This window comes from Natrix helvetica (assembly GCF_964273705.1).
Source record: "Natrix helvetica genome assembly, chromosome: 2".
Lineage (NCBI taxonomy): Eukaryota > Metazoa > Chordata > Lepidosauria > Squamata > Natricidae > Natrix > Natrix helvetica.
The window spans coordinates 119,384,294-119,411,426 of NC_138552.1; the positions used below are offsets into that span (position 1 = coordinate 119,384,294).

The 27,133-nt window shown below is 40.1% G+C and overlaps 1 protein-coding gene across 1 annotated transcript in view; it reads left to right on the forward strand.

Annotated features, from left to right (window-relative positions):
- Nucleotides 1-27,133, forward strand: part of COL6A1 (collagen type VI alpha 1 chain) — a 58,342-nt gene that overhangs the window by 13,359 nt on the left and 17,850 nt on the right. The window contains exons 10-27 of the mRNA XM_081940231.1: nt 3,089-3,137; nt 3,232-3,254; nt 4,997-5,023; nt 5,119-5,163; nt 5,554-5,607; nt 5,862-5,924; nt 6,593-6,655; nt 12,096-12,149; nt 12,235-12,270; nt 12,656-12,718; nt 17,904-17,966; nt 20,973-21,035; nt 21,575-21,637; nt 23,809-23,859; nt 23,953-23,988; nt 24,637-24,699; nt 25,378-25,443; nt 26,068-26,103. Of these exons, the coding sequence (XP_081796357.1) occupies nt 3,089-3,137; nt 3,232-3,254; nt 4,997-5,023; nt 5,119-5,163; nt 5,554-5,607; nt 5,862-5,924; nt 6,593-6,655; nt 12,096-12,149; nt 12,235-12,270; nt 12,656-12,718; nt 17,904-17,966; nt 20,973-21,035; nt 21,575-21,637; nt 23,809-23,859; nt 23,953-23,988; nt 24,637-24,699; nt 25,378-25,443; nt 26,068-26,103 (918 nt within the window). The remainder of the gene's footprint in view (nt 1-3,088; nt 3,138-3,231; nt 3,255-4,996; nt 5,024-5,118; nt 5,164-5,553; nt 5,608-5,861; nt 5,925-6,592; nt 6,656-12,095; nt 12,150-12,234; nt 12,271-12,655; nt 12,719-17,903; nt 17,967-20,972; nt 21,036-21,574; nt 21,638-23,808; nt 23,860-23,952; nt 23,989-24,636; nt 24,700-25,377; nt 25,444-26,067; nt 26,104-27,133) is intronic.

Sequence of the window (27,133 nt, forward strand, 5' to 3'; positions counted from 1 at the left end):
AGCCAAGCCAATGCGATGTCAGGAAACAAGATTTACTTCAGCATCCACCTCGAAGGCGCTCCCTATGTGGAGGTGGACACTGGCTCATCTAAATCAATGGAGGTGGACACTGGCTCATGTAAATCAATTGTTTCCTGGGCCACCATTAAACACCTGGTGCCGGCTGTCTTGAAGAAGCACCTGTCCCCGTGTTTCATCAAGTTGCAGGACTACCAGGGGAACATTATTCCCATTGTCGGCAGTGGCAAGTTCCAGGTGGTCACTCCTAATTTTAACGTCCGCCTTCCTCTTATTGTGGTCCAGGGCAACCTTCCCAGTTTACTGGGTTTAGATTGGTTTGACACCTTGGGTCTCAGCATTTCCGGCATCAATATCACCGCCGCTGATGACCTGGGCAGCCTGACTGAAGAATTCACCACCATTTTTGATGGTTCGTTAGGTAAATATACTGGGATTCCTATTAGCTTTAACTTGGATCCTCAAGTCCCTCCAATATGCCTTAAGCCTAGATGGGTTCCCCTGGCTCTTCATCCAAAGGTGGACACAGAGCTAGACAAGTTAATTGCCCAAAGTATCCTAGAGCCAATAGATTACTCTAAATGGGAAACACCTATTGTGCTTCCTTTGAAGTCGGACGACTCTATAAGATTGTGCACCGACTCTAAATGCACAATAAATAAGGGGCTTCAGGCTAACCCTTACCCTGTCCCAGTGGTGCAACAACTGCTCCGCACCTTAGGGCAGGGCTCCATTTTCATCAAATTGGACCTTGCGCAAGCGGAGCAGCAGCTCCCTGTGGATGATGCCACTGCTGAAGCGCAGACCATTGTTACGCATCAGGGAGCTTTTCGATGTCGCTGGCTACAGTTTGACATTAGTGTCTCCCTGGGCATATTCCAGAGTCTCATGGAGCGCTTGCTCCATGGGATCTCTGGAGTTGTCCCATACTTTGATGACGTGCTGATTTCCACTAGAAATCGCACTGAGCTCCTAACTAAGTTGAGGGCTGTCCTTGCCCAGTTTCAGAAGCCTGGACTGAAACTCAAGCAATCCAAATGCAAAATTGGAGTCCCCGCAGTAGAATTCCTGGGCTATTTAATTGATGCTAAGGGTATTCACCCCACTCCATCCAAATTGGAAGTAATCAAGCGAGCTTCCACTCCTACCAACAAGCCCCAGCTGCAAGCTTTCCTGGGTCACCTTAACTTCTATGCTGTCTTCTTGCCCCATAAAGCCTGTGTCGCTGAGCCCCCCCATAGGTTGTTGGACAACAAGGCAGCAGGGAAGTTTGGATCCCCAGAGGTAGCCACTTTTGTGGCTGTCAAAGCCCTTCTTACCTCTAACTTTGTCTTGATGCAATACAGTGACCACCTGCCTCTCACTCTCACATGTGATGCTTCTCCCTTTGGGTTAGCTGCTGTACTGAGCCACCGGCTGCCCCACAGCACCGAGGCTCCCCTGGCTTATTTCTTTCGCGCCCTATCTGCCCCAGAGAGGAATTATAGTCAGTTAGACAAAGAAGCTCTCGCCGTGGTAGCTGGCATCAAACGATTCCACAGCTACCTCTACGGCCGCTTCTTTGAACTCATAACTGACCATAAGCCCCTCCTGGGCCTGTTGGCAGGGGATAAACAGACCCCTCCTATCCTTTCCCCGCGAATGTCGTGCAGTCCAGCACACAATTCTGTGCCCAACCACTAATCGTAGCCTCCCAGAGCTGCTAATGGGCAGCCATCTGCGAACAAACCTAGACTGGCTTCACTCGAGCTACTGCACTGATAAGACACCGGTGGCCACCAGTCCTGTAATAACTTTCCAAGTGAGTAACCCAGTCTATGCCCAAAACGGAGGGTGAACCGCTGTGGCTTCTGGGACACATACTTCAACTAACCAGCCCCTGCTCTTAAAGCGTCGGCCTCTATGACATTCACATTTGGTGCCACCACGTGGACCAGCTGAGACAGCAGCAGTGTGTAGGCCTCCCTACACACTCAAGCCAATTGGCCTCCACTAGGCCCTGTTGAAACGACGAGTATTCCTGTTGGTGTTCCCACAACCACACCAGCTCCCGCAGCTTCGACAACAAACTCGGTGCCGGACTCCCTGGTGAAACAGGCCACCATCTGGAGCCGCCGTTTTCAGCCAAAGGGTCTTTGCAGTCGCAGGGAGTTCCCCAGGAGCAACATCCTCCGCCTCCGGCATCCGCCCCCAAACTGAGAAGATCAGGGTGTACCCGCAGGCGCCCTGCATACCTGCAGGAGTATGCATGTGCCAAGCTGGGGAAAGGGGTGTTATGTCCCTGTTTCAAGAAACATGTCCACACACCATCATTCCCGATTGGCTAAGACGTGAAGCCAGATCGGGAAGATTAGTGCACAGCGATTGGCTGCCCTGTTGACAGCTCGGGGTATAAAAAGCTGTCAAAGCAGGAACTGTTCTGTTGCCAAATTCTGGAGTTGCTGTTTGCGTTATTGTTAGCTTGCCAATAAAAGGCTTCTGTTAAAGCAGTACTTCACCTCAGTCATTACCGCCGCTTCTACATAAATAATAGCACCACTACAATATAATAAAACTGGGGGACACTTCTGTATTTTTACAAATAACTGTAATCTTCAATCTTCTGTAGTCTTCAAAAAGACCCTTATTTAAGTCAGGAGATCACATCTGATAGGCAGGTGTCAATGAAGTGTTGTTGATAACATAGAAAGCTTTAATCTGAAATTCTGGAAGCCCTGAGCTAGTGTGAATTCAAAAGAGATTACTAGTGAATAGACACATCTAAAATTACATTATTAAAGAAACAAGGTTAGATCCAACCATGAGTCCATTCTACTTGTATTTCTTAATCCAACTGTATATCAATCTATTAAGATATATGCACAAATATGCTTTCATGTCTATTTATGGGAGAACAAGGATGGATTTCAAGTTAAAATGGCTTAAACATATTGTAAGAAATTGTCAAAATCCCAATTAACACAAAATTCTGGATGAAATTCTTTTTCCTACAGTCTTGAGAGAATTTCCTAAATAAGAATCGGATTTGACTGCAATGGGATTTATTATTTGAATGTTGTTATTTACCTAGGGAAAGCAAGGTGACCCAGGACCTATTGGCTATCAAGGGATGAAGGCAAGTATAATTTCACTTCTTGCTTTCTTGATTTTTTTTCCTCATCATTTTATTTATAATATATCTGACATTTCCTCCTCCTCCTCATTTTTAGGGAGACAAGGGTAACCGAGGGGACAAGGTGAGTTGTGTTGATTAACCGTGCTACAAAAGCAAATGAATCTGTGTTGAACTATTGGGGGGGGGGGAGTCCAAAATTCAGTGTTAGAGTATGCCATTTTTAGGACCAGTCAAAATATCACAATAATTAGCCTTGATCTAGATGTATGCTATAAACCAAATAGGGGATGGGGAAGAAAGCTGCCTTGTGATTGAAACTGCGAAGTCTATATACTCTCAGGATCTTATCATTTTAAACCACATAAATAAATCACAATTGAGTAGATTTACACATCAAGCCAAAAACAAATTAACAGCATTCTGATTTAATATATAGCATGAATCTGGTTTGTAACTGCGAATACCTCATAAAACCATTTACACACACACACACACACACACACACACACCTGCTGCTAACTCCCTTTAGGGAATCTACTGTAGCACTCTAATAGTTAGTTGCCTATTGGCCTGCCTGCTATGTAGTACTTCAGGAAATTTCCTGTAGTATTTAATTAAATGCTACCTTCTTCCTAAGAAGCATGTCCTACAATCAGTTTGAAATGCAAATATGTTAAAATTGCTTCTAAATTGTCTATTTTCCAGAAGGAGAAAAGGACATAAGAAATTTAAATTAATTTGGTTCTACTTGGAATTGTTTGATCTGAGCTTCCCACTAGAACGGTTGGGCAAATCTTGGATTCCATTTTGCACATTTATTTATTTGTTTATCAAATTTATATGGCCACCCATCTAAATAATAAAAATTATTTAAAAACTATTACTATGGTTAATCTTCAATTCACAATCTGGGACTGGTAAAAACTTAACAGTTCAAGTCCTAACCAAGGACCTAAGAGCTGTTAAGGTAGCATCTGAGTATATAGGCAGTTCCGAGTAAGGTGGTTTTTTGCAAAGTCAGAATATTCAGGTATAAGTTCAAATTTTCAATGTATCTAGGCAGCCCTTTGGGTATTGCTCCAAGGATTCCTATTACTGTTGGTGCAACCATTGATTTCTTCCTCCATAGTCACTCAAGTTCAATTTGAAAATCAATATTTTGTTATTTTTTCTAGCCGTTTCTGTAGTAGTAGTAGTAGTAGTAGTAGTAGTAGTAGTAGTAGTAGTAGTAGTAGTGTTAATTTTCAATTTACTGTTGTTGTTATTGATTTAATCTTCAGTTCGATTCATAGTCTGGGACTGGTAAAAACTTAACAGTTCACGTTCTAACCAAGGACCTAAGAGCTTTTAAGGTAAGATCTGAGTATGTAGGCAGTTCTGAGTAAGGCAGTTTTTGCTAAGTCAGAATATTCAGGACTGATGAGTCCAAAATTTCCATGTATCCAGGCAACTCTTTGGGTATTGCTCCAAGGGCTATTATGGTTATAATTATTTATCCTACTATAATGGGGACAATAATTCTGTGACCACTAGGAAGTTAAACAATCAGAGCAAGGACAGGGAATAGTTCAGATAAGATTTAAGATATTTTGCAAAATTGTATATATGCTTTTTTAAATGAAAAGGCTAATTCTGTTCAGTTCAAAAGGACATACAGTTTCTTCTTCGGATATTGTATTAGGGCATGATGCAGCTACCGTATTTTGCTGATATAAACATCAGTGCTCATCATCTGGAAGATCATATAACATCTTAAATTACATAGTAGGCTCTAAAAAGAGGACTAAAAGCATCCACTTCCTCTGCCATATAGCTCCAGTAAGCACTTGTACATCATTATAAATCATCTTCTTTCATCTACAGGGCTCAAGAGGTGCAAAAGGAGGCAAGGTGGGTCTTTAAGTTTTGTTTGGGGGATGATGCCATTATCTTTTTGAACATGAATTGAATGATGTATTATATACCTGACTTTTTTTCTGTTACAGGGAGAGAAGGGCAAGCATGGCATAGATGGCGCTGATGGCAGGAAGGTATGATTGATATCTGTGTGCAGAAGGTAGTTTCTCCTTATGCTTTAAAAGAAAATCTGCATTAAAGGGTTGCAATTGAATAAAGTATTGACTGTAAGGAAGTGATTGAAGAAAGTGGTTAGAATGCAGGCTAACTCATTGCTCACTCCAGGAGTTTGATTCTGAGAGGCTCAAGGTTGACTCATCCTTCCATCCTTCCGAGGTTGATAAAATGAGGACCCAGATTGTTGGGGGCAATATGCTGATTCTCTAAACTGCTTAGAGAGGACTGTGAAGCACTGTGAAATGGATATACTGTATAAATCTAAGTGTTATTGCTATATTCTAGTGAGAAAAGAAAATAATCCCCAATGATTCATAATAGTCATGTAAGAATTTTTTTCTTTACAGGGTGAACAAGGATATCATGGACTATCAGGATGCAAAGGATCTCCTGGGTTTGATGTATGTCAGTGCAAGTGATTACACATCTATCCATTCCAGTTGCTAACAATGTCAGGCAATCTCAGGGTGCAGTGGTGGAAGCAAATCTGTAAATATAGGTAGTTACAAAGTGCAGAATCTGAAAGATAAAATACAGATTAGAAATAGGTGGAAAACAGTATGGAGAAATTCAGTCCAGCCGGATTGAGATTATTGTAATATACCAAAACATATAACACATTGGCATTAGTTAATTGATAACTGCTTGGTTCTAGGGCTTACAAGGACCTCCTGGACAAAAAGGGGATGCTGGTTCTTATGGACCCCAAGGGATAAAGGTTAGCCATAATTCATTGTTTTCTTATTATGACTTGGATACTATACTTTTGTGATGTCAGCATATGAATACCATGATAAATTTATCTAGTATTTAGTAAAAATATGGCATTACATTCATTTTACAAAACATTTTCATACATGCAAATCCAAACAGTCCAAGAAACCAATTTTAGTAAGTTATTGTAGTAGTAAGTTGAAGTGAGGGGAAGCCAAATCGGCAATGTACTAACTCTCAATAAGTAATATTAGTTTAGGATGTTGATCTTAGCAATATTGTTTTTTCAATGTTGTAATGTTCAACATTTATATTACTTATAATTATATATACATACATATGCATACACATATATATATACATACATACACACACATGATACATATGGCACACACACACACATAATAGGATTCTTAAATATAAAAAATGGTCTGTTTTTGAAAGAATTTGGAAATTCTGCTTTTATGTTTCTCATTTAGGCTGGCATGCATAGTCCTATCACGATGATAAAACTCTAGATTTCTCTATTTTGACAACAAGTGATTCTCTCCAGCAGGGAAAGGGTGATCAAAGACAATCCCCCACTTGTATGTCATGTCATTTAGGATGTTAGAATGGGATTTCTGTTTTCCTCCATAAACTTACATGTGTCTCTGTGTTCTTTACTTCAAGGGAGAACCTGGGTCCAAAGGAGGTCCAGGTCCACAAGGAAAAGATGGACGTCCTGGCAACAAGGTATAGTTGTAATTGTGAATTTACAACATTGCTTGGCCTCCCCCTTTTATCACTGCTGTTAACTGCCTGGAGGAGAGTCCCTGACTATATACCCTGTTTCTCCCCACTTCCCTTTCTCACATCTCAGACAGGGACAGCCAAACATGGATCATAGCTCCCTCCCACAACATAACACCACCAGGTTAGGGGGAAAGAGGCAATAACCAGCACATTCACACTCTTTCTGCTGAGCCAGCTTTAAGCACTGGGTAGATCTTTCAGATTTATGTATGCTATAACAATTTCCCCAATGTGCTGTCCCAACAGTATATCACTAATGTAGGAATTAAGAACTGTCTCCTTTAAGAAATTTCCTCATGGGAAATGTAGCCACCTTGTGGGAAATGTAGTTCCATAACATGTGACCACATCTGTGTTCCCTGATTGGGCAGCGGGTATTCTGCCTGGGAAAAGTGATTTATTATCGGGCTCTCTCTGAATCGCCCTTTGTCAACTGGGATGGCAGCCACTGCTCATCCCCTCATCTCCGCTCATCGAGGGATATAGTAAACCACAGACTTTTTACACCATGTGATGGGACAGATCATGGAAAGTCAGAAGTATCTTAACACTGAACTGTAAGTTTTGCTATTAAGGATGCCTGATAATAAACTTGATCTGAAAGAGATTCCTAAGCATGGAGTTTAGCTGCCTGCCTCGGGCAAACTGACATTGCTGAGGCAGAACAGTAAAAAGTCTGTGTATGTTTATATTTCCCTTCATCAAGAACTCTATAAAGATTTGTTTCCCTCGGGCAAAAGCCTATGGAAATCCTTTAACCTCCTCGGAGTGAAAAGGCTTTGAAGTTTATTCCCCTCAAGTAAGAAGTCTTGGGTAATTTCTATTCCCCGAAGAGAAAAGTCTTTGCATGCTTATATTTCTATTCATCCTCTCAAGTAAAAGGCAAGGAATGATTCCACCCCACCTCCTCTTTCAGTAAGAGGTAGTAAGTCAAGCTCCCTCTAGGCAGAGAAGACACTGAGAAATGTATAACAACCTCCTCTGCTTTTTAACTGAGAAGAAGCTGAAGAGGCATCCAGCTTGCAGTGAGAAAAGCTGTTTATTTCTCCTGAAATGAAAGGACTTGTTGTAATTAAGAAAATGTGTTAAAAGGAACCCAGGAATCTCATGATAAAGCAACCCCTCTTTCTGTCCCAACCTAACAAAGAAGAGGAATCTCGCAGGTAGTAAATGCCTCATGGAAAGATCTCCATGGAAACGAAATTTGAGTAAGGAAGAGGTCAGTAGCCCAGAGCCGACCTCCCAACTCCTTTGAACTTTATTGATGAGTTGTCCTGGCAACGAGAGGCAATAAAGAGGCCAACCTAGTTAGGGTGTGCAAAGCCTGCAGACAGCTAAAAGAGACATAAAGCAGAGGTAGTCCAGCCGAAGAAACCAATGTGTAATTGTTTGTGAATTATTGTGAAAGGGCACAACTCCTATCGAAGGTACTAAGCCAGCCAAGTCCAAAACGAATTCCGAGTTCGGGTGAAAATCCCTTAGAAATTCCAAAACTGGAAAGTCAGCTTGGATGGTCACCTCATCAGGGAGAACGCCATTACCAGTCACTCCAAACAGTACTCACAAGCAGCGCCCGTCTACAAACCGCAACCAAGTAGTTCCAAGCCAACACCTCAACACACCCTAGAGGCCAACAAGTATACTGCGCCTTCATCGCCAAAGTCAAGCAACGTACCCTAGAGGCCAACAAGTACACTGTGCCTACATCTTCAAGTCTTGCAACACACCCTAGAGGCCAACAAGTGCACTACGCCTGCATCTCCAAGGTTCCTCAACACACCCTAGAGGCCAACAAGTGTACTGCGCCTACATCGCCAAAGTCAAGCAACGTACCCTAGAGGCCAACAAGTACACTGCACCTACATCTTCAAGTCTTGCAACACACCCTAGAGGCCAACAAGTGTACTGCGCCAAAGTCAAGCAACATACCCTAGTGGCCGACAAGTTAACTGCGGCCGCATCTTCAAAGTCTTGCAACGCAACCTAGTGGCCAACAAGTGGACTGCAGCTACATCTTCAAGTCTTGAAACACACCCTAGTGGCCGACGGGTGAACTGCACTCGCATCTGCAAACTCTTGCAATGCACCCTAGTGGCCAAAAAGGGAATTGAATTCAAAGAATTCGTAACACATTCGAGAAATTACTACTCCTAGTCATAGAAGCTTTCTAGCCATGGCAGAAGGGTCGGACGTGCTGAACCCCATGCCTGAACCCACCATAGACTCAGAATTGGTCATCCAAAACTCAGAATTGGATGTCCAACTATCAGAAAAGACAGAAACACATCAGATAGCCTATGACCTAAGAAAGCATAGAAAGCCTACGCAGATTAAGCGGGCAAACCTCCTGGAAGAATGGGACGAGGCCTATCGAAGGCATGAGAGTCGCTGGAAGGAGTTACAGCATCTCTGTGACCAACCCAAAGAACACCTAACTCCCATGTGCCTCCACTTATTGGATGAGGACATGGACTACTTCTACAGACGATGGACAAATTATGAAGACCGCCTCAATGACATCCAGCGACAACTAAATGATGACGAAAACATTCAAAGGGAGATGCTGCGCATTGAGAAGTTAAACAGAGAACGTAACAAGAAGTTTCAACGCAGCAAAGATGTTATCCAAACCTATCTGAAGAGGGAGACTGCACAGGACAAGAAAGCCAACTTCAAAGTATCTCATTGTTCGTATGCAACATTTCAGCAGTCATATGCAATCTCCTCCTACGTCTCCAGAAAAGCCTCATCTTTCAGACCAAAGGCAACTAGCAGCAACTCACGGCAATCTTTCCGTCGCAGCCAAAGGTCACGGATACCTACAGCTGCAGAAGCACGAGCAGAAGTCAAGATGGCCGAGGTGGAGTTGGCAACCATAGAAGCAGAGAGGGCTGCTGCAGCTGCAAAAGCAGAGCAGCTGCTGAAGGAAAAGTTGGCAACCATAGAAGCAGAGAGGGCTGCTGCAGCTGCAAAAGCAGAGCAGCTGTTGAAGGAAAAGTTGGCAACCATAGAGGCAAAGAGAGCATCTTTGAAAGCCAAATTTCAGGTTCAAGTGGAAGATCATCAGCGCAAGTGGGAAGCAAAGAAAAGGCTAATACAGACCAAAGCTCGGCAGCCCAAGACTGAAAGAGCCTCCTTCTTCAACTCCAGTCTTAGGGAGTTAGAAGTGGAAAACCCAGACACACGCATCAAAGCCTACGTAAACAGCCAACACGTGGTACGACAGGAACAAGTAGGGGAATCTCAACTGTCGGAACTCGACCCCTCCCTTGGAATTGGAGAGCCTACCCTGACAAACCAAGAAACACGAGGTGACCAGGGTAGTCCATCAGCAACAGTGAAGGATCCTCCGCAGGCAAGCACACAAGCAGCTGTGATTCACAGCCTCAATGTGGAGGTGAAAAAACCCTCAGCAGACCTTCAAAGTGACTCGAGCACAGACAAAAAGATGCCGGAAGCAGTAGATGTGCCAAGTTACAGCACATCAGCCAGTTCAGCTCTCGACAGCTTCGTCAACACCCAAGGTAAAGAAACCCACTTTACGTCATTGATGTGCACCGGGTCCCAGTGCACGGCGGGGAGGAAAATGGATAGACTTTGCATAGAAGTGTTAGATGAGAATGCACAGTTCCCACTGCCACCATCACTAGAATCGGGTGATCTGCCAGATGATTGCGGTGAGGTTGCGACACCAGAGGTAGCAAGCACCACACCTCACCTGAAGCACATGAGCAATCACTCTCCTGCTCTAGATCCAAAAGCTGAAATCCTGCTCTTGCCAGGAGCAGACACCTCCAACGCTTTCACCCCTCAAGAAGTGGTCAAAGGTCCAAAGGGCTCACCATTCGCCCTCAAGACAGAACTTGGAAGGGGCATCTTTGGGACGATATGTGTCAATCAACCACAAGTCTCAACCCAGGCGAATGCCTTTGCAAACTATGCTCTCAGTAATGGGACAACTTCCCACTCGAGACCATATCAAGGACACTTCTCGACTTCGTCAGTCAAACCAGTTCTAAGAACAACAGTGTTCCAGACCAGCAAAGAAGACAATGACTTGACCTTGTCGATAGAGAACAAAGAATTTCTGAGGCCCATAGTCAAGGAATTCCAACAGGATGCCACCAAGAATTGGATGGCTCCAATACCCTTTGGCATACCAAGACAACGGTTTCCAAATAACTATGAGCAACCTCTCTCTCTCCTCTTCAATCTGAGACAAATCATAAACATGAAAGCTCATTTAGTGAAGTTCCCAGACAAGATAGTCCAGAACGGACACATAGAACTTGCTCCACCTCCAAGAATTTATGAGGAATGCTGGCACCTGCCATCCTTTAGAAAGTGCCAGCCACAAGAGCCAGGCCAGATTCGAGCAGTTTTCGATACCAACATGCAATCCCAAGGCCCCTCTCTAAACAAAGTGCTTCTCACAGGGCCTGACCTCACCAACAGTCTGCTCAGCAGGCTCATTCACCCCAGAAAGAAAGTCATAGCCATCCTGGAGAACATCCAGCAGATGTTCTACTTATTCCTTGTTGGAGAAGACCATCAAAGCTATCTATGTTTTATGTGGTCCAGCGACAAACACTACAACCAACAAAAGCAAGAATGGCAAATATGGCGAGACTCCCTGAGTTGTCTCCAAAGTGGTCCTGTCCAGCACAAGTACGTCCCCATCTTGCCTACTGCCACAACGAAGGCAATAGCAGCCGTAGGATGCATCAGGGTCTACGGCGGGGAGAACAATGTTCACTTCATCTACAGCGAGGAGAACAATGCTAATATGAGTCTCATCATGGGAATGGTGAAACTAGCACCACAACTACCCGTCAACCAGTCCCAAGAACCAACTCGCTTCAAACACCTCTCCAGACGGAAGCCTCTCGTGTTGGGCTTAGCAGTGATCGTTATCACCACCCTCGTGGTAGAGGGGGCAGCCGTCATCAACTCTCAAGCCTTGGTTCCAGAGGTTTTGGATCCTGAAAAACCAACTGTCCTCACCCCGACCACCTGATGGGAAATGACTGCCAACCAGTTGTAAAGAGTTACCATATTTTAGAATATTATGAATTAAAATGTTGGTTTTGTTGCAGCTATACTATAGCCAAGCCAAAACTGAATCATCTCAGCTCCTCAATGCAGTTGATGTCATGAGATCAGAGAAAGTCAGAGTTGTTTTTAAATTGACAGACAATCTTTATATAAAGATGTCATTTATCTATGAAAGGCAAGTTAGTTGATTTTGATTTTGAAGGGCAATAATAACATTGCTCTGACATCTCTATCCATTTAAGTTTAGATCACTATATGATTCACAGCTGCTGTATGAATACTTAAAAGCTCATGGTAAAAAAAATTACTTTTTCATATCTTTTAGGGTCTGCCTGGAGAAGTGGGAGCCAAAGGAGAAAAAGGAGAATGGGGAGATGAGGTACATGTTTAAAAATTGTATGGGCCTGAAGGAGCAAGTTTAAGTACATGACAATTCATTTCCCTGTCTCTTCTTTCTCTTGTAGGGAAGTCCTGGCTCTGATGGTATCCCTGGACCAAAGGTAAGGTTACTTTTTTCAACGATGTTTTCTGTAGTTGGTAGCAAAATTGGAAACCAAGAAAATGGTCATCATTCAGCTTCTGCTGAAATTCAATGGATTTATTCAAAGTTGTTTTTCTAATATTTATATGGGATGGGATACAATCAGCAAAGAGCTTTCCTCAACTGTAAACACAATGAAACCTATGAAAATGTTTAGGAATTCCTTCAGTTCTTAGCAAGCCTTCAGAATCCTTCTTAACTGGATTCTCAAAACAAGTTCTAATTCAAAATTCCCCTTTAGCTTCTTTGTGAAGAGAAATATGTTTAAAAGATCTCTGCCACACTTTCAGCAGGCTTGTTATTGAATCTAATATATAAAATCATCATCATCCTTTTGCTTACAGGGTAGCCCTGGATCTGAAGGCTTACGAGGTGTCCCTGGGACTCGTGGATCAAAAGGAGAAAAGGTAAATTTTCATTTGCAATATTCACAAATAGTTTAGAAGAAGAAGAAAGATTTTACTGTTTTAAGTGAAAACTCAAGCCATTAAGGCCTGATGATCTTTTTAGAGAAATGGTCAAGTTTAAGAATTTTAAATACTTCTAATAATGTCTCAACATGTGAGAAAAGACATTCTGCACTCTTAACTGGTTCTGCTAAAACTTGTTTTTGTGGTGAATTTCTTGTAGCTGAAACTTGGAGGATACACATGACTCAATGTATAATGGGATGAGTTTATAAATTAAGAAAGGCATAGAATAGAATGAGAAGAGGAGCAGAACATAACAGAATAGAATCATAGAGTTGGAAGGGACCTTGTAGATCTTCTAGTCCAGTGGTGGGCAACCTTTTTTTTCAACTGAGCCAAATCTCGCCAAAACCACGATTGAAATTTATTTTGAGAGCCACATTTTTAAAACCGAAAATACATAGGATGGTACACTGTTTTTAGTTTCAATAAACTCTGGCATTTGAAGCACGCAAGTCTTAAAGCTGTCAAGTTACAAGATCCTTGCATCCCTAACCCTTTAGGAAAAAAACCCCAAGGGGTCTTCAAACCTGACAGCTTTAAGACTTGTAGACTTCAACTGCCAGAATTCCTCCTCCAGTCATGTTGGCTCAGAAACTCTGGCATTGAAGCATGCAAGTCTTAAAGCTGTCAAGTTGCAAGACCCTCGCACCCCCAACCCTTTAGAAAAAAAAACCCAGGGTCTTCAAACCTGACAGCTTGAAGACTTGTGGACTTCAACTCCCAGAATTCTGAGAATTGAAGTCCACCAAGGGCATCAATCATATTAGCCCAGGGATCTGCAAAATTGGCTCTTAAGACTGGTGGACTTCAACTCCCAGAATTCTGAGAATTGAAGTCCACCAGTCTTAAAACAGCCAACTTTGCAGACCTCTGTGTTAGCCCAAAGCCTGGCGCTGGGCGGGCCTTGCTCCCCCATTGGTGGAGCCCCAAGAAGCGAGGAGGGAGAAAAAGACCACTGATGCACGGCATGATCGGCTAATTTGCTACTGCCCGCCCGGCTCCCCGGTTAGATTTTTGCTGGGAGGGGGCGGGGGGAAGCTCCTTAGCCTCCGTTTCTTTTTCTGCCTCCTCGCTTCTCGTCCCTGCTCGACTTCAGGATGCTCCCTAATCATTGTGGGTCGAAAAGAAAAAAGGGAAAGGGGCGCTTGTTTTGAAGTGCCCGAGAGGAGGGAGGGGAGCGGGCGCCCGGCACACAGAAGAGCCGCATTAAAATGTGTAAAGAGCCGCTTGTGTTCTAGTCCAACCCTCTGCCCAAAGCAAGAGGCTTTATACCACCCCAGACAAATGGTTGTCCAATCTATTTTTGAAAACCTCCAGGCATAGAGCACCACAACTCCAGGGGGCAAGCTGTTCCATTGATTAATTGTTCTCACTGTCAAGTAATTTCTTATTTTCAGGTTGGATCTCCCTCTGATAAGCTAGTTGATCAGGAAAGGAAAACAATGCCTGTTTTCATGAGAAAGTTGGAAGTGTAGGGAAAAATCTACTGTCTCAAACAAAAAATGCATCTGTAAAATTGGGCAGCTAGAAGAATTCAGCTGATCAAGGCCAATTGGGATACAAGGAAGGAAGATTTTTTAAATGCTCTGATATATTGGGAAAAGTTAGTGCTGCAGGGTTCGTGAGTTTGAGGATTATACCAAAATAATGTATTGCATTTCAGCTTCCCTCTCATTGGTCTGTTCATGGGTAACAAGGACATTTATATATTTTATCTCGGAAGACTAAAAATCACTTTTCATAAAATAACATTCTGAACACATTTTGCTTTGTTTAGGCAGAAATTTGTTCACACAATTCAGAAATATGCTTCTGAAGAGAATTATCATTTTAAAATTGTGGACCAGATTAGTTTGTAAACCACCCCAAGTTGCTCTTTCTGAAAACCTCCAGTGATGGAACACTCACAACTCTGGTAGCAAGCTGTTTCATTTATCAATTGTTCTTTCTATCAGAAAAAAATTCTTTAGTTCCAAATTGGATCTCTCTTTAACAAGCTTCCACCCATTGTTTCTTCTCCTATCCTCAAGTGCTTTGGAGAACAAGTTGACTCCCTTTTCTCTGTGACTATCAGATATTGGAAGACAGTTATCATGTCACTCTAATCCTTCTCTTTATTAGGCTAGACATATCTAGTTTCAAGCATGAGGGAATCCAGAAAATTCAAATGGGTATAAAGATTTATTGCAAGCTTAAGCTGTCTACAAGAATCTGAACCTACTAACTGTCAAAGCAAATTGGTAATAGATAACAGTCAAAGGAATTCAAGGTAGGCTGGACTTAAATCTCTTATGAGCTTCAAGGGACTCATGACTCATTTGATCCCTTTCTCGGGCTCAGCCTGATCATCTCCTACATCTAGCTCCCTCAACTGTTCATCATATGGTTTAGTGTCCAGACACCTTACTATGTTTGTTTCTCTTCTCTGCAAAAAGGTTGGTAAGATCTCTTCTAGGATGTTACCATCCTTTTTGTATCACGGCAACCAAAACAGAATATAGTATTCCAAGCGTGGCCTCATTAGTGCAGTATATAACGGTACTACCACTTCTTGTGATTTACCTTCTTTTTGGATAAATTTGATAGGTGAACTAACTGGAGTGATAAAATGTCCTTGTCAACTGTCTGACTAATGAACCCAAAATAAGTAAACATTTTTGGGAGCTTTACTTTATTTTCAAAAGTAAAACTTTATTGCATACACCATTTTGGTACCGAAGAATCAAAACTAACTCTGGTTTTCCCACACAAATGTTTGCCTAGTTAAACAATAGCTTCCCTCTTCCCCTATCCATGGGTGATGAACATTATCCAATTATATCCTTTTGTTATGGGAACAGTCCACCTCCATCTCAAGCTCTTGCAGTGGTGACCTTGATGGTTTCCAGGCTCTCACGGTCTGTGCACAAATTCTTAGCACTCCATTCCACCCTTCCCTCCCCCCAGTTCATTGGCAGGTTGAATAGCAATAAGATTTGAAAGAAACAAGCAGTTCTTTCTTGACAGTCCTATTCTAAATGCAAACACTTTTGCTAATGGCTGCTAAAATCTAGTGATCTTCTGATTTTGTTGCTACCTAGTGATTTTCTGGAGTTCTTCAGCTCAAATGCAGCCTAGAGGGTAGATGTTTGTGGTTCCAAAGAACAAATAAGGATTATGGAGGAAGTAACGTGTTGATCAAAATTCTGCAACTGAGTTTTCTGTCCTTATGGTGGAAACAAAAGAAAAGGAAGCTCTTGTCTTATAGGAAGCATGCTTTAGGAGAAATCAAAACAGACAAATATTTTGCAAATAAACCTTGGCAGTTTTGCATCATTGCATCAAAAATTGTCATTTCTTTGTGTGAACGTTGCTACAAGAAAAAAAGGTTGGAGCTTCTATTAACATAATATCCAGTCTAAGTAGGAATATAGTTCAAATTACTCATTAGACCTATTACAGCATATTCTACCCTTTTATCCATGGTGGAATGCTCAACCACTTCCTTCCGGTTTTCTCTAGAGAATAATTCTGGAAATTCAATCAAACAAAAAATGTCATTATCCATAAAACATGGTAATATAATATTCATGAGTTAATGAGAACTTGAATCCAGGCTTATGTTGATATTCTAGCTGCCAATTGCTGCTGGCTTTCAGTTAAAAACATGCTACTGTCAATAGGGAAAGGCTAACAAATAATTAAAATGTGGGTTTTGTATCTACAATGAAACGAAAATGCTGACATTCTGAGAAGACAGTATATCTTTCAAACTCAGATGATAAAATAATGAAGGTTTGATCATCATTATTATATAATTTGCATTATTATATTATAGAAAAAGTCCCTGTTAGGATTGTTCTTTGCTCAGTTCAAGTCCAAATCTTCAGCTGTGAGCTCAGCAGGAATTTTTGGAAACGGGATTCTTGATCTACCTGATTCAAAATTCATAAAGCAGAGACATATCCTAATTCTTCACATGAACCAAGTATTCTGTTTATATAAAGTTTTGGCACAGAGGAAGAAGGAGTGCTGCCACATAAGAGATTGTGGTATATCCCTCCCTACTTTATTTATTTTTCAAACAAATAAAACATTTTTCTCCAGAAGTCCCTCAATCTGGCTCTGATTACTCTTATATTTCTACTTCTCAGAAAATGGGATGACAAGCAGCAGTCTCTCCTGTTGCCCCCTGTCCACTGCTCCCTTCACTAATGTTCTCACAGTCTAGCATCCCATAGACTCCATGTGTTTCCCAAGATCTTTTAATTAAGATTGGGTAATGTGTAATACCCCTTGGTATGCTGCTGTGTTAGACATCTCATTGTTTTGGCTTCTTGCTTTTCTGTTGTGCTACTGTCCCATGAGTACAGAATATTTTGGCATTCTCCAGAAAGAAATTGTTGCCCAGTGATAATATTCGAAACACAAGGATATTGCTCACTGCTGTTTCTTTGAGTCAATGTTGTTCATTTGCCATGATGTAGTCAAGCCTCAAAGAGTGAGTAGTGTCCCTGACTGAGGATGACAAGAACTCAAGCCACCGAGAGGGGACCAAGCAGACAGAAATGCTAAAAGTGCCACAACCCAGCAGTCAGTTTCAGTTCTCTGTAGCCTTTGGGCATTCCTGCCAGGCCATCGATACTTCATCAACTCATGAGGCAAAAGTCTTTTCTTCTGGCCACTCCCATAGTTGCTTTGCCTTAGTCCCATTTGAGCCATTAACTTCTCAGTACTCTTTATTCTACAAGCAAATTGACAAGAACGTTGGAAATAGTTGGCTTTCTGACAATATGATGCAATGGATCCTACATACAGTATAATTATGCCAAAAATCCTCCAATCCCTGGCGGATTCTGGGCAAGATACGATTTTTTTTTAAATGAGCTTTTTAACAGATTTAACAGATTAACAGAGTAGATAATCCATGGGTTTTAAGATTATCAAGGCCTTTGATAGTGTTTGCTTGATATTGTTTTCCTGTGTTGATTATAAGCAAAATATGGTATAATTTAGTGTATATATAAAGTATACATATAGAACACATATGATTCAACTCTGCAGATGTTATATTATCTCTTCTGCTTTTCTACTTATTCTACTGTGCAAATATTGCTTCATTTATTTTCTTCTTTTTTAGGGTGAGCCAGGTCCACCAGGAGAACAAGGCCGTGAGGGACTTTTTGGACCACCAGGAGAGCCAGTAAGATGCTCTCAATTCTTCTGCCTCCTTGGTCGCTCACTTGAGCAGAGGAAGAATGTAAACCAATGAGTGGGAAGGAAGAGAACATTAGACGAGGCCATGGCTGTATTAATTTGAGTATCAAGTAATAATTTTTTCGCAGCGAGGATCAATCAGTGTAATTAGTGTTGATGGGAGTAGTGCAAAGAGCCCTATAAGCAAATAGGACAGCCAAAAAGGAGTCCTCAGGCTCATAATGTGGGGATCTGGAATTCTTGTATCATTAACATCAATAACATTGCTAAGAATAAGACAACTGAATAAGAAAACACATTATTAATGAGTTCCTCTTATATTTTTTAATATAAGACCATATACATAGGTTGCAGTAGATACTATTTATTGTTCCTTTTGCTTTCATATTTTCCACTTATTTTCTCTGCACATATTTCTTCTGGCCTGTATATCCCAGCTATAGAAGAAAATTGTCCTTCAACAGATCCAGAACATTTCCATCCCTTAATGCTCCAAAGTGAGGCCTTTGCTCTGTTCTATTAGTCCAGTTTGTAGTTGTAAAACAACATGTATTGTTAAAATGAAATGCAGATGTTTTGCACCAAAATGGCAAATTGAAAACAGCATCTAGTATAAAATCTGACATAAATCCCATTTAGAACCTTCCCTGCTATAAGAGCCATCTGTGTTTTTCTATATAAAATTGAATATATTGCATCAAGTTGACCAAGCAAGAGTTCCTCAAGGCATTTAAAGCAACAGACTTCTTAAAAAGAGAGAAAAAAGGAGACCACAATTATTTGTTCTAAGGGGGATACAAAATGGCCACATTTTAGAACTCAGAATTAAAGTAAATGAAATTTAAAAAAAACCCAAACTCAAATAAATTGGCATCAGTAGAATAATGAAAATTGATACCTTTTTTAGGAAAAACAAATTAGAAAAGGCTATAAGGAGGGGGAATAGGAAGTTCTTAAAGCTATTTATTTTGGTTCTTAAGCCAGTACAGGATCGAGAGAAAGCTAAAGTCTGACAAATTAACTGATAATACTGCATGCCCTAGACAGTACAGTTGCACAGAACTAAAATTTAAATTGTACAGTTTCCCTGGTGATTATTCTTTGTAGTTTGTTCTAAATGACAAGGATGAAAATGTGCTTTAAGTAAAGAAATAAGTCTTACTCATCCTAACACTATTCTTTCTATGGGGAAACTTTAATTTTTCCCATAAAATATTCTGAAATGTTCATGGGTAATCTCAATTTCTAAAATATTGAAAGATCAGGCTTCTGCATCCCCTTTGCTGTGCAAGTAGAGACAATCCTCGATTTACAACAGTTCGCTTAGTGACTGTTCAAAGTTATAACTAGACTGAAAAGTGACTTATGACCGTTTTACAAACTTGTAAATGTTGTACATACTTACAAACATTGCAGCATCCCCCCCCGTCACATGACCAAAATTCAAATGCTTGACAACTGACTCATATTTATGACAGTTGCAATGTCCTGGGCTCATGTGTTCACCTTTTGTGACCTTCTGACAAGCAAAGTCAATGGGGAAGTCAGATTCACTTAACCATGTTACTAACTTAACAACTGCAGTGATTCACTTAAAACTGTGACCAGAAAGGTTGTAAAATGGGATAAAATTCACTTAATAAATGTCTTGCTTAACAGAAATTTTGGGCTCAATTGTGTTCTTAAGTAGAGGACTACCTACATATGTGAGTCTAAATGATGGTTCAGACTTGCATCTATACTTGTGCAAGTATATTTGAAGCCCATCCTAATGGATTCTCATTTTTAAAATGCAATTAAAGTTTTGAAATCTCACCTACCAAATATATGTATACGTACATGTATATAACTCCTAGCATTTGCACAGTGTTTGTACTGGACCTGGTAAAAGCTCAGTTCCACAGCTGGTTGAGGTAATCTGAATAATGTTCATTTGGATTTAGTCCCTAACACATCTTATGTTCAGGGCAAATATTTAGAAGCAAATCCACATTTACAAATAACATCCTTTTCCAATAAAAGTCTAAAAAGTTACAGCTGTTTATTTTGTATGATAGATAAAGGGACACTTTTCAAATCCTATTCTTGATCCAGACTGGTAAAATATGTAATCAATGCTGCTTGTAAATAGAAACACTTGCCGTTTGATAAACCAATTGACAAAAAAAATGAAGTAATATCTCATTTGCAGAAATTATTTTTAAAAATCCAAACCATTGAAATTGTCCATATAAAATATGAGCAATAGCAGAGAACACACTTTTTAACTTATGTAACATATTGTTAGCCTCTACATTTGGGAGAAATCAGGCAGCATGTGATCTACCTCTGGGTTTCCAAGCTAAAATGTTGATAGGAGTTAACAGCAACAGCTAAACTGTATAAGGGATTATAAACTTAAAAGGTCTACTTGCTTGCAAAATATTTTTAAAAAAGAATAATATATAAAAATTCTCTTCCTCCTTAATATGCAAACAAACAGAAATTTTATTTCAGTCATTGACCAATAAAAATATGTTCAGTGCAGTAAAAAAACAGCAAAGTTAATCCCTACCATCAAAGACGGTTGGCAAACATTTGTAGGGAAAGTTTACACATAATGTAGCAGAATATTGCTACTTTTAAAGAAATAGATTTATCCTGTTTGTCTAACAAATAATGCATATACAAATTAGTGGAATGCCTTTGAAATTTAATTTAAAAGGGGATGATAAATGTTCCTGTAGAACTAGCAATAGGAAAGAATTTGTGTCTTGTTATACTAAAAAAGTATAAACAACCTGAGGCCTCTAAATCAAACTCCTTCCTAAGTCTTCCCACTCCGAATTAGGTAGGTAGGGAAGGAAGGAAGGAAATGAAGAGTATCTTCAAGAAACTCCCTTCAGATCATTTTGTAAGGTTGCAGGACAAGATTTGTAATTTCTGCAAAACTAATTGGTTCTGGCCATGTATTACAAAGGATGAAACCACTGAACTAACATTTTTCTTCTAGGGTAAAGTAGGTGCACCTGGACCTAAAGGTTTTAGGGGAGATGAAGGGCCTTCTGGACCAGAGGTTAGTGTCTATGGTTGGGGAGAATCTTATATCTCACTGAATTTCTCATACACATTTCTCAGATAAACAGTGTTGCAAGATGCATACAGATGTCAACTAAAGGATATATACAGATGTCAACTAAAACATGGAAATGTGCATTTTAGATGTTAATTTATACATTTAGAATATTTAAGAGATTTTATTACTGGTTGGTGTCGTACGATGTTCATATTGTGAAGCCTGGAAAACAAGTGATAAACTTTGCAAAGAATAAATAAGAATAAAAAAGTTAGCTCCCAAAATGTCTGGATTTAAATCTACTATCCTTCAAAATAGCAGGCTCATTTAAAAAGAGGAAGGCAATATAAAATAAATCTACAAAACATTAATTGTAAGAGTCTTCAGCATCTTAAAGATAAGGTGATATCTTGTTACACTCTGATACTACAGTATAGATTTTGTATAGCTATTCTTCTGAAAATGAATTGTGATTGTCTGTCATTTGGTTTAAATTAACACTAAATATTACTGTAGCTTTTTCCCTTTTTACTTTTTAGGGTCCTAAAGGACAGGTTGGGCCACCTGGAATAACTGGAAACCCTGGCTTGATGGGTGATAGAGTGAGTAATATAATACCTGGGAATGCTAAATTTTAATTTGGCTGGTGTTCCAATTATGTTTACTTCCAGGGAAGACAGTCCTGGCCATAATCATAAATGTTTGAGCTTCCTGAAAACTGGAGTTCAAAGGAGTCATTTAAGCCTCAAGCCAGTCTTTAAATCCCATAGGGTTGTAGCTACCTTCTCCTCATTATCATAGAATTTTAGAGTTGAAAGAAGGCACTGAGCCCAGCAATTCCAATCCCCTGCTTAGTGCACAAATGCAAATTAAAACAACCTGACAGATGATTGTTCAGTGCTCTGGAATGAAAGAAATAAGTAATGATCTTCCATCTGACATTTTTCTATGTCTTTGAAGAATGGCATTGTTTCCCCACCCACTACTCACACAGTCTTTGCAAGGCTAACATTTCTTTCGTTCTTTAATTCTCTATTCAGAGGGCTTAGTTTTAAGCACCTGATTATCCTCATTGTCCTCCAATTTATTCCTGTTTGTCTAACTCAGTCTTAAAATGCACTGCCTGGACACTAGATACAATGTTTAAAATATATACCCAATGTAGAATAAAAAGTAATTCATTCATTCATGTGATTTGGAAACTATACTTCTCTTGATGCAGCCTAAAATTGTATTTTTAAAGAATTATTACATTACTAATTCATATCCAACTGCAATCAACTACTATTCCAGTATTTTTCATGAGCACAGATAAGGACAAAGCCAAGAATCATCTTGCATCTGTGTATTTTTAATAGATGATTTTCAAGTGAGCTAAGCATACTAAAGATCTAAAACAATCCAAATTCCTATTCCCTGTTCTGATTAAACTTCAATCCTAACTTCCCCTTCTGTTCTTCACTATTGCTTAGTGGAACTCATACCACACAATTGTGTCAAAAGAAGAATGCAGTTGCTGTCTTTCTTTGTTGTCAGAGGCATCTTGCAGCTGAAATATTAATTATTTTCTCTTTTATTTTTAATGTAACTAAATAAGGTTGATTTTTTGTCCTCAGATTCTACAATACTCTGTAATTTTCAGATCTTAACTAAGCTTTTTGTGCTTCCATTTTGACTCTTGAACTGTCTTCCTAAGTCCTCAATCATTCCTGCTTCAAACTTCTTTGAAAGAACAATGGTTTGCTGTTGGGAAATACCTATATTTTACATATTTACAGATTAACAGAGTTGGAAGTAACCTTGTAGATTATCTTGTCCAACCCCCTGCCCAAGCAGGAGACCCTATGCCATTTTCCTGTAGACTGGTTGGGTAGTAGACACCAATAACCAATATTTGTTCCTTTATTTATTTTAAGCCAGAAATTATTTATGCAATCAGCACTTCGATTTCTGAGCAGGGATGAATAATTCTAACAAACAGTAGAGCAATTTCTCTTTCCCCCCCCTATTGAACAAATATAACTAAGCTGTAATCATGGGAATCATTCCACCAACTCTCCATTCCATTCATTCAATTACTGTATTTTGCTTCCTGTACTTCAAGTGCCTTTGAATCAAATACCATAATCTAAGTATTAGTTTATAGACAACCAATGTCTTAACTTGAACCAATGCGTTTGGTGGTAGAGGTGGGGTGTTTTTTATTTTTACTGAATGGAATTTAATGGACACAATTAAAGAAAAATGTTTGTTCTCCTTCTACACTGCAGAAACATTTATAAAAAATGGATTTTCCAAGGAGATTGTTTTCAATATTTTCAAGAATTCAGTTTCAAGCCACCTTTGCCATGTGCAAAAATCACATTTTTACCAGCCCTTCTAAGATGAAAAAAATGTTATGCCAGCAGATTGTCAATCCAAATAACCTGAACTCAATGGACCTAAATTTCGTTTGTTTAGCCAATCATTCATTTTAAGCTTCCTCTCACCCCCCCCCCCCCACACCTGCCCCTCACCATTATTGTCATTGTCTGTGAACTGGAAAGAATGACTATGACCACTCGAGCCTCCAGATTCTTAACTCTTGAGTTTCAAATCACATACTGGTCAAGATGTCAGTTCAGCTTGCTCTTTTTTTCTTTTTTTCTTTTTATATTTTATCCACTGTTCCATTTTTTATCCATTTTTCACTATTTTGTAAATGTGGGTTATAATAGCTAATTGCCAATACGTTCAAACTCTGACTTCTATTGATCTCCCAATTTCCTCTTAGGGAGATGATGGCTCACCGGGAAATGGGACCATTGGCTATCCTGGTGCTCCAGTAAGTTTCATTTCATACTGCAAAAGTTTAAACAGAATTAATTCTCTTTATGCTGTTTCAATTTTACTTTCCAATCTTCTTTTACTTATCCAGGGAGATCCTGGAACTAGAGGTGAACGTGGAGTTAATGTAAGTATCATTCTCTTCTTTACCTTACTAAAATTCCTTGTTTCTTTCCTGAGAAACCAGTGTTTGTTTTGTAAAGAAGCAAGAAAAAGTCATCCTCCTCTTCACTTCTACAGCAGGCCCTGTACCGGTATGGTCCCTCCCCTGACCCCCCTCTCTCCCCCTGCCCGCCCGGTCGCCTGCCCGCCCGGTCGCCACTTGCACTCTCTCTCTCTCTCTCACCCCACCTGTCCACCCACTTCCTTTGTTGGAGCGGAGGACTCGGTTGTTGGAAGAAGCCCATGCACGCTTCCTTCTCTTTGGCTGCCACCTGGTTTCCAATGGGATGGGGAGAAATCCATGTGTTAAAGAGGGAGGAAAGGCAGTCCCTAGCAGAAGCTCAGCCTTCTCTTCCGTCCAATGCATAGATTTACCCCCCCCCCCCCATTGGAAACCAGGCGGCTGTCAAAGAGAAGGAAGCATGCACAGGCTTCTTCCAACAGCCAAGGAAGGAACAGGTCAGGAGCAGAGGATTCGGCTGTTGGAAGAAGCCCGCGCGGTGCGCACTTTTCTAAAGAAGGCTTAGTTATCTACTGTTATCTACTGTTAGTTGCAAGAGTCAATCCCACATTCTTTATATGCTTTTCCTAAATGTTGCCTTTTCTTCTTTAGGGCACCAAAGGCTACACGGGGCCCAAAGGCGATGATGGTGAAATTGGAGAGCCTGGTAAACAAGTAGGTAAAAAATGGGATAGAACATATTTGTCAAGAATCAACCCTTTTAGATAATGCAATCCATGTTTTTCATCCTATTCTACCTATTTATTTGAAATAAGAATTATGTAGATTATTATTAGATGGATTGTATTATTCTGAAAAGACCCATGCGTTATAGTTTAGAAATGACATGAATGGATGGGGGAATTGATTAGCCATAGCAAATTTAGAAGATGAAAGGGGTAAGTCAATTGTGTTTCAGCCTAAAACCCTGTGCCAATTATTTGGGAGTAAATTGAGTTTCACAGAAGTCAAATTGCTGAGGTTGAGAAATACTCATCTATATAGTCTGTCTTTGGGAAGATTCAAGTCTTTGGTCATCAAGTCATGAAAGCAGTGGATGACACAGGATGATAATCACGGTCAATACTGATTGAACATCAGATGTGATATTTATTTTAGTTTAAGAAAAAAAATGATAAGCACTTCTCTAGAGGTGAATCTTCCTACAGCACCTCTGTAGCTTAAAGCTGTGAAATAATTACTTAGAGGCTCAGCATAGCTGTTTCAAGTCCTTCCCAGGCTCTTGCAAAGTTTGTACTAACACCAAATTATCTATTAGATAAGTCATTTTCAAAATTTTCAATTCTATTGTTGTTAGAAAATCTGCCTTATTCTCTTTTTCCCCCCTTCCAGATAACTGGACATGGGATCAAAGGCAGGAAAGGTGCCAAAGGTTACAGAGGATCGGAAGGAGAGCCAGTAAGTAGCAAAATAAGCTTCTTATTAATTCCAGTATTACAAAGAATATAGAATGTCTCACCCCTCCTTCCATTTTAGTTTTAAAGAAAGTAACAGGCTATGCTACCATGATACTATCACAAAGGATAAGGTTTCCCAAACCTAGCCTCAGACTGGTACAAATGACCACTATTTTTTAAGGCTTCTATAAGAAAAAGAGTTTTTTTTCTGGAATGACCTCACCTGCAGGAAAAATTATCTTCAGTTCACTAGAACATCAAGTTTTATTATCATTAGAATCATTAAAGGCTGCAGTCCTTTCAGCTGATCGAAAAGTAAGACTACAGCATGATGAAAAATAAAGTTTGCTTTGTCATTTTCTCATGTATTCTAGAGAACGGCTATATTTTAAATAATGTGCTAGCAGTTACATAGTCCAGGGCAATGGGGAAGATAGCAACCTGGGATCATCAATAGCTAGGAGCCATAATTCTTTAGCATATTTTCATTTCCTTTTCAGTCTAGTTTGGGAACTGAGCTTCACCAAAAGCAACCATAGGTCACAGCCACCTTTCTATTCCTTTGGAATTTCTGTATGTAACTGAGAATTTTTCTCATAGCCTTTACCATGGTTTTATATCCTAGGGACCTCCAGGACCGCCAGGACTCCCTGGGCCAGATGTGAGTAGGACTGAAATTAATGTAGTTTATCTTCTTCTCTACACACTCTATTCAAGTGTTTTCATGAAAAGTTGAGTAAACTGCTCAGCACAGCAAGCAGGCAGATATGAGAGATTTGGAACAATTTTAGGTATATAACATTCAGCTGCTTGGAGGAAGGTTAGTTCAGTAGTCAATGGCTTCTCTCTTTAAGTCCTGAAAATAACATTCTCAATATTATTTAGAGAAAGCCTTTTCTTTTAGTAGGCCTTCTTAGATTATTGCTTTTTCATTCATGGATTCCCAAGCTTTACCCATTCCTTGGTCTTCATTCCAATTTGTGAAATATACCAAGTAGCTTAAAAAACACCAGCAAAGATTTCCTGTCACTTACCCAGGTCCTGCCAGTCTAGCAGTTTGAAAGCTTGTAAATGCAGGTAGATAAATAAGTACTACTTTGGTGAGAAGGTAAAGTGTTCTGTGTTTCGTCATCTTCTTTGTAGTGTGATGTCATGCTGACCACATGTCTGCGGAAATGTCTTCAAACAACACTGGCTCAATGGCTTAAGGAAATGGAGATGAGCACCCCTTTTTAAAGGATTAGTGGATTAAAATCCACGGAGACTCTTTTTTTCCTTTACCAATAAATGAGAGCCGGTTTACTCTAGTGGTTAGGGCACCAGGCTAGAAACCAGGAGACAGTCCTAGCACTGCCTAAGGCAAGAAACCTGGCTGGGTGACTTTGGACCAGTCACTTTCTCTCAGCCCAACTCATTTCAGGGTTGCTATTGAAGGGAAAATAGGAGAAGAAAGTTCGCAACCTTGAATTATTTATTTTAAAAAAGGCAATATTAAAACATGGAAATATTTTTTAATGCTATACTATATTGATCTGCTTTGCTTTTGATATTATTTCAGTACAGACGCACTTTCAGATGAGTAGATTTAGTTTTCACAGAAATCAAGATTTAGCTTCAATTACAGATTAAAAGGACAGATATCTTTTCACTGTTTCCTGCATACCAAATCATTCTCTACAAATGCTACATCC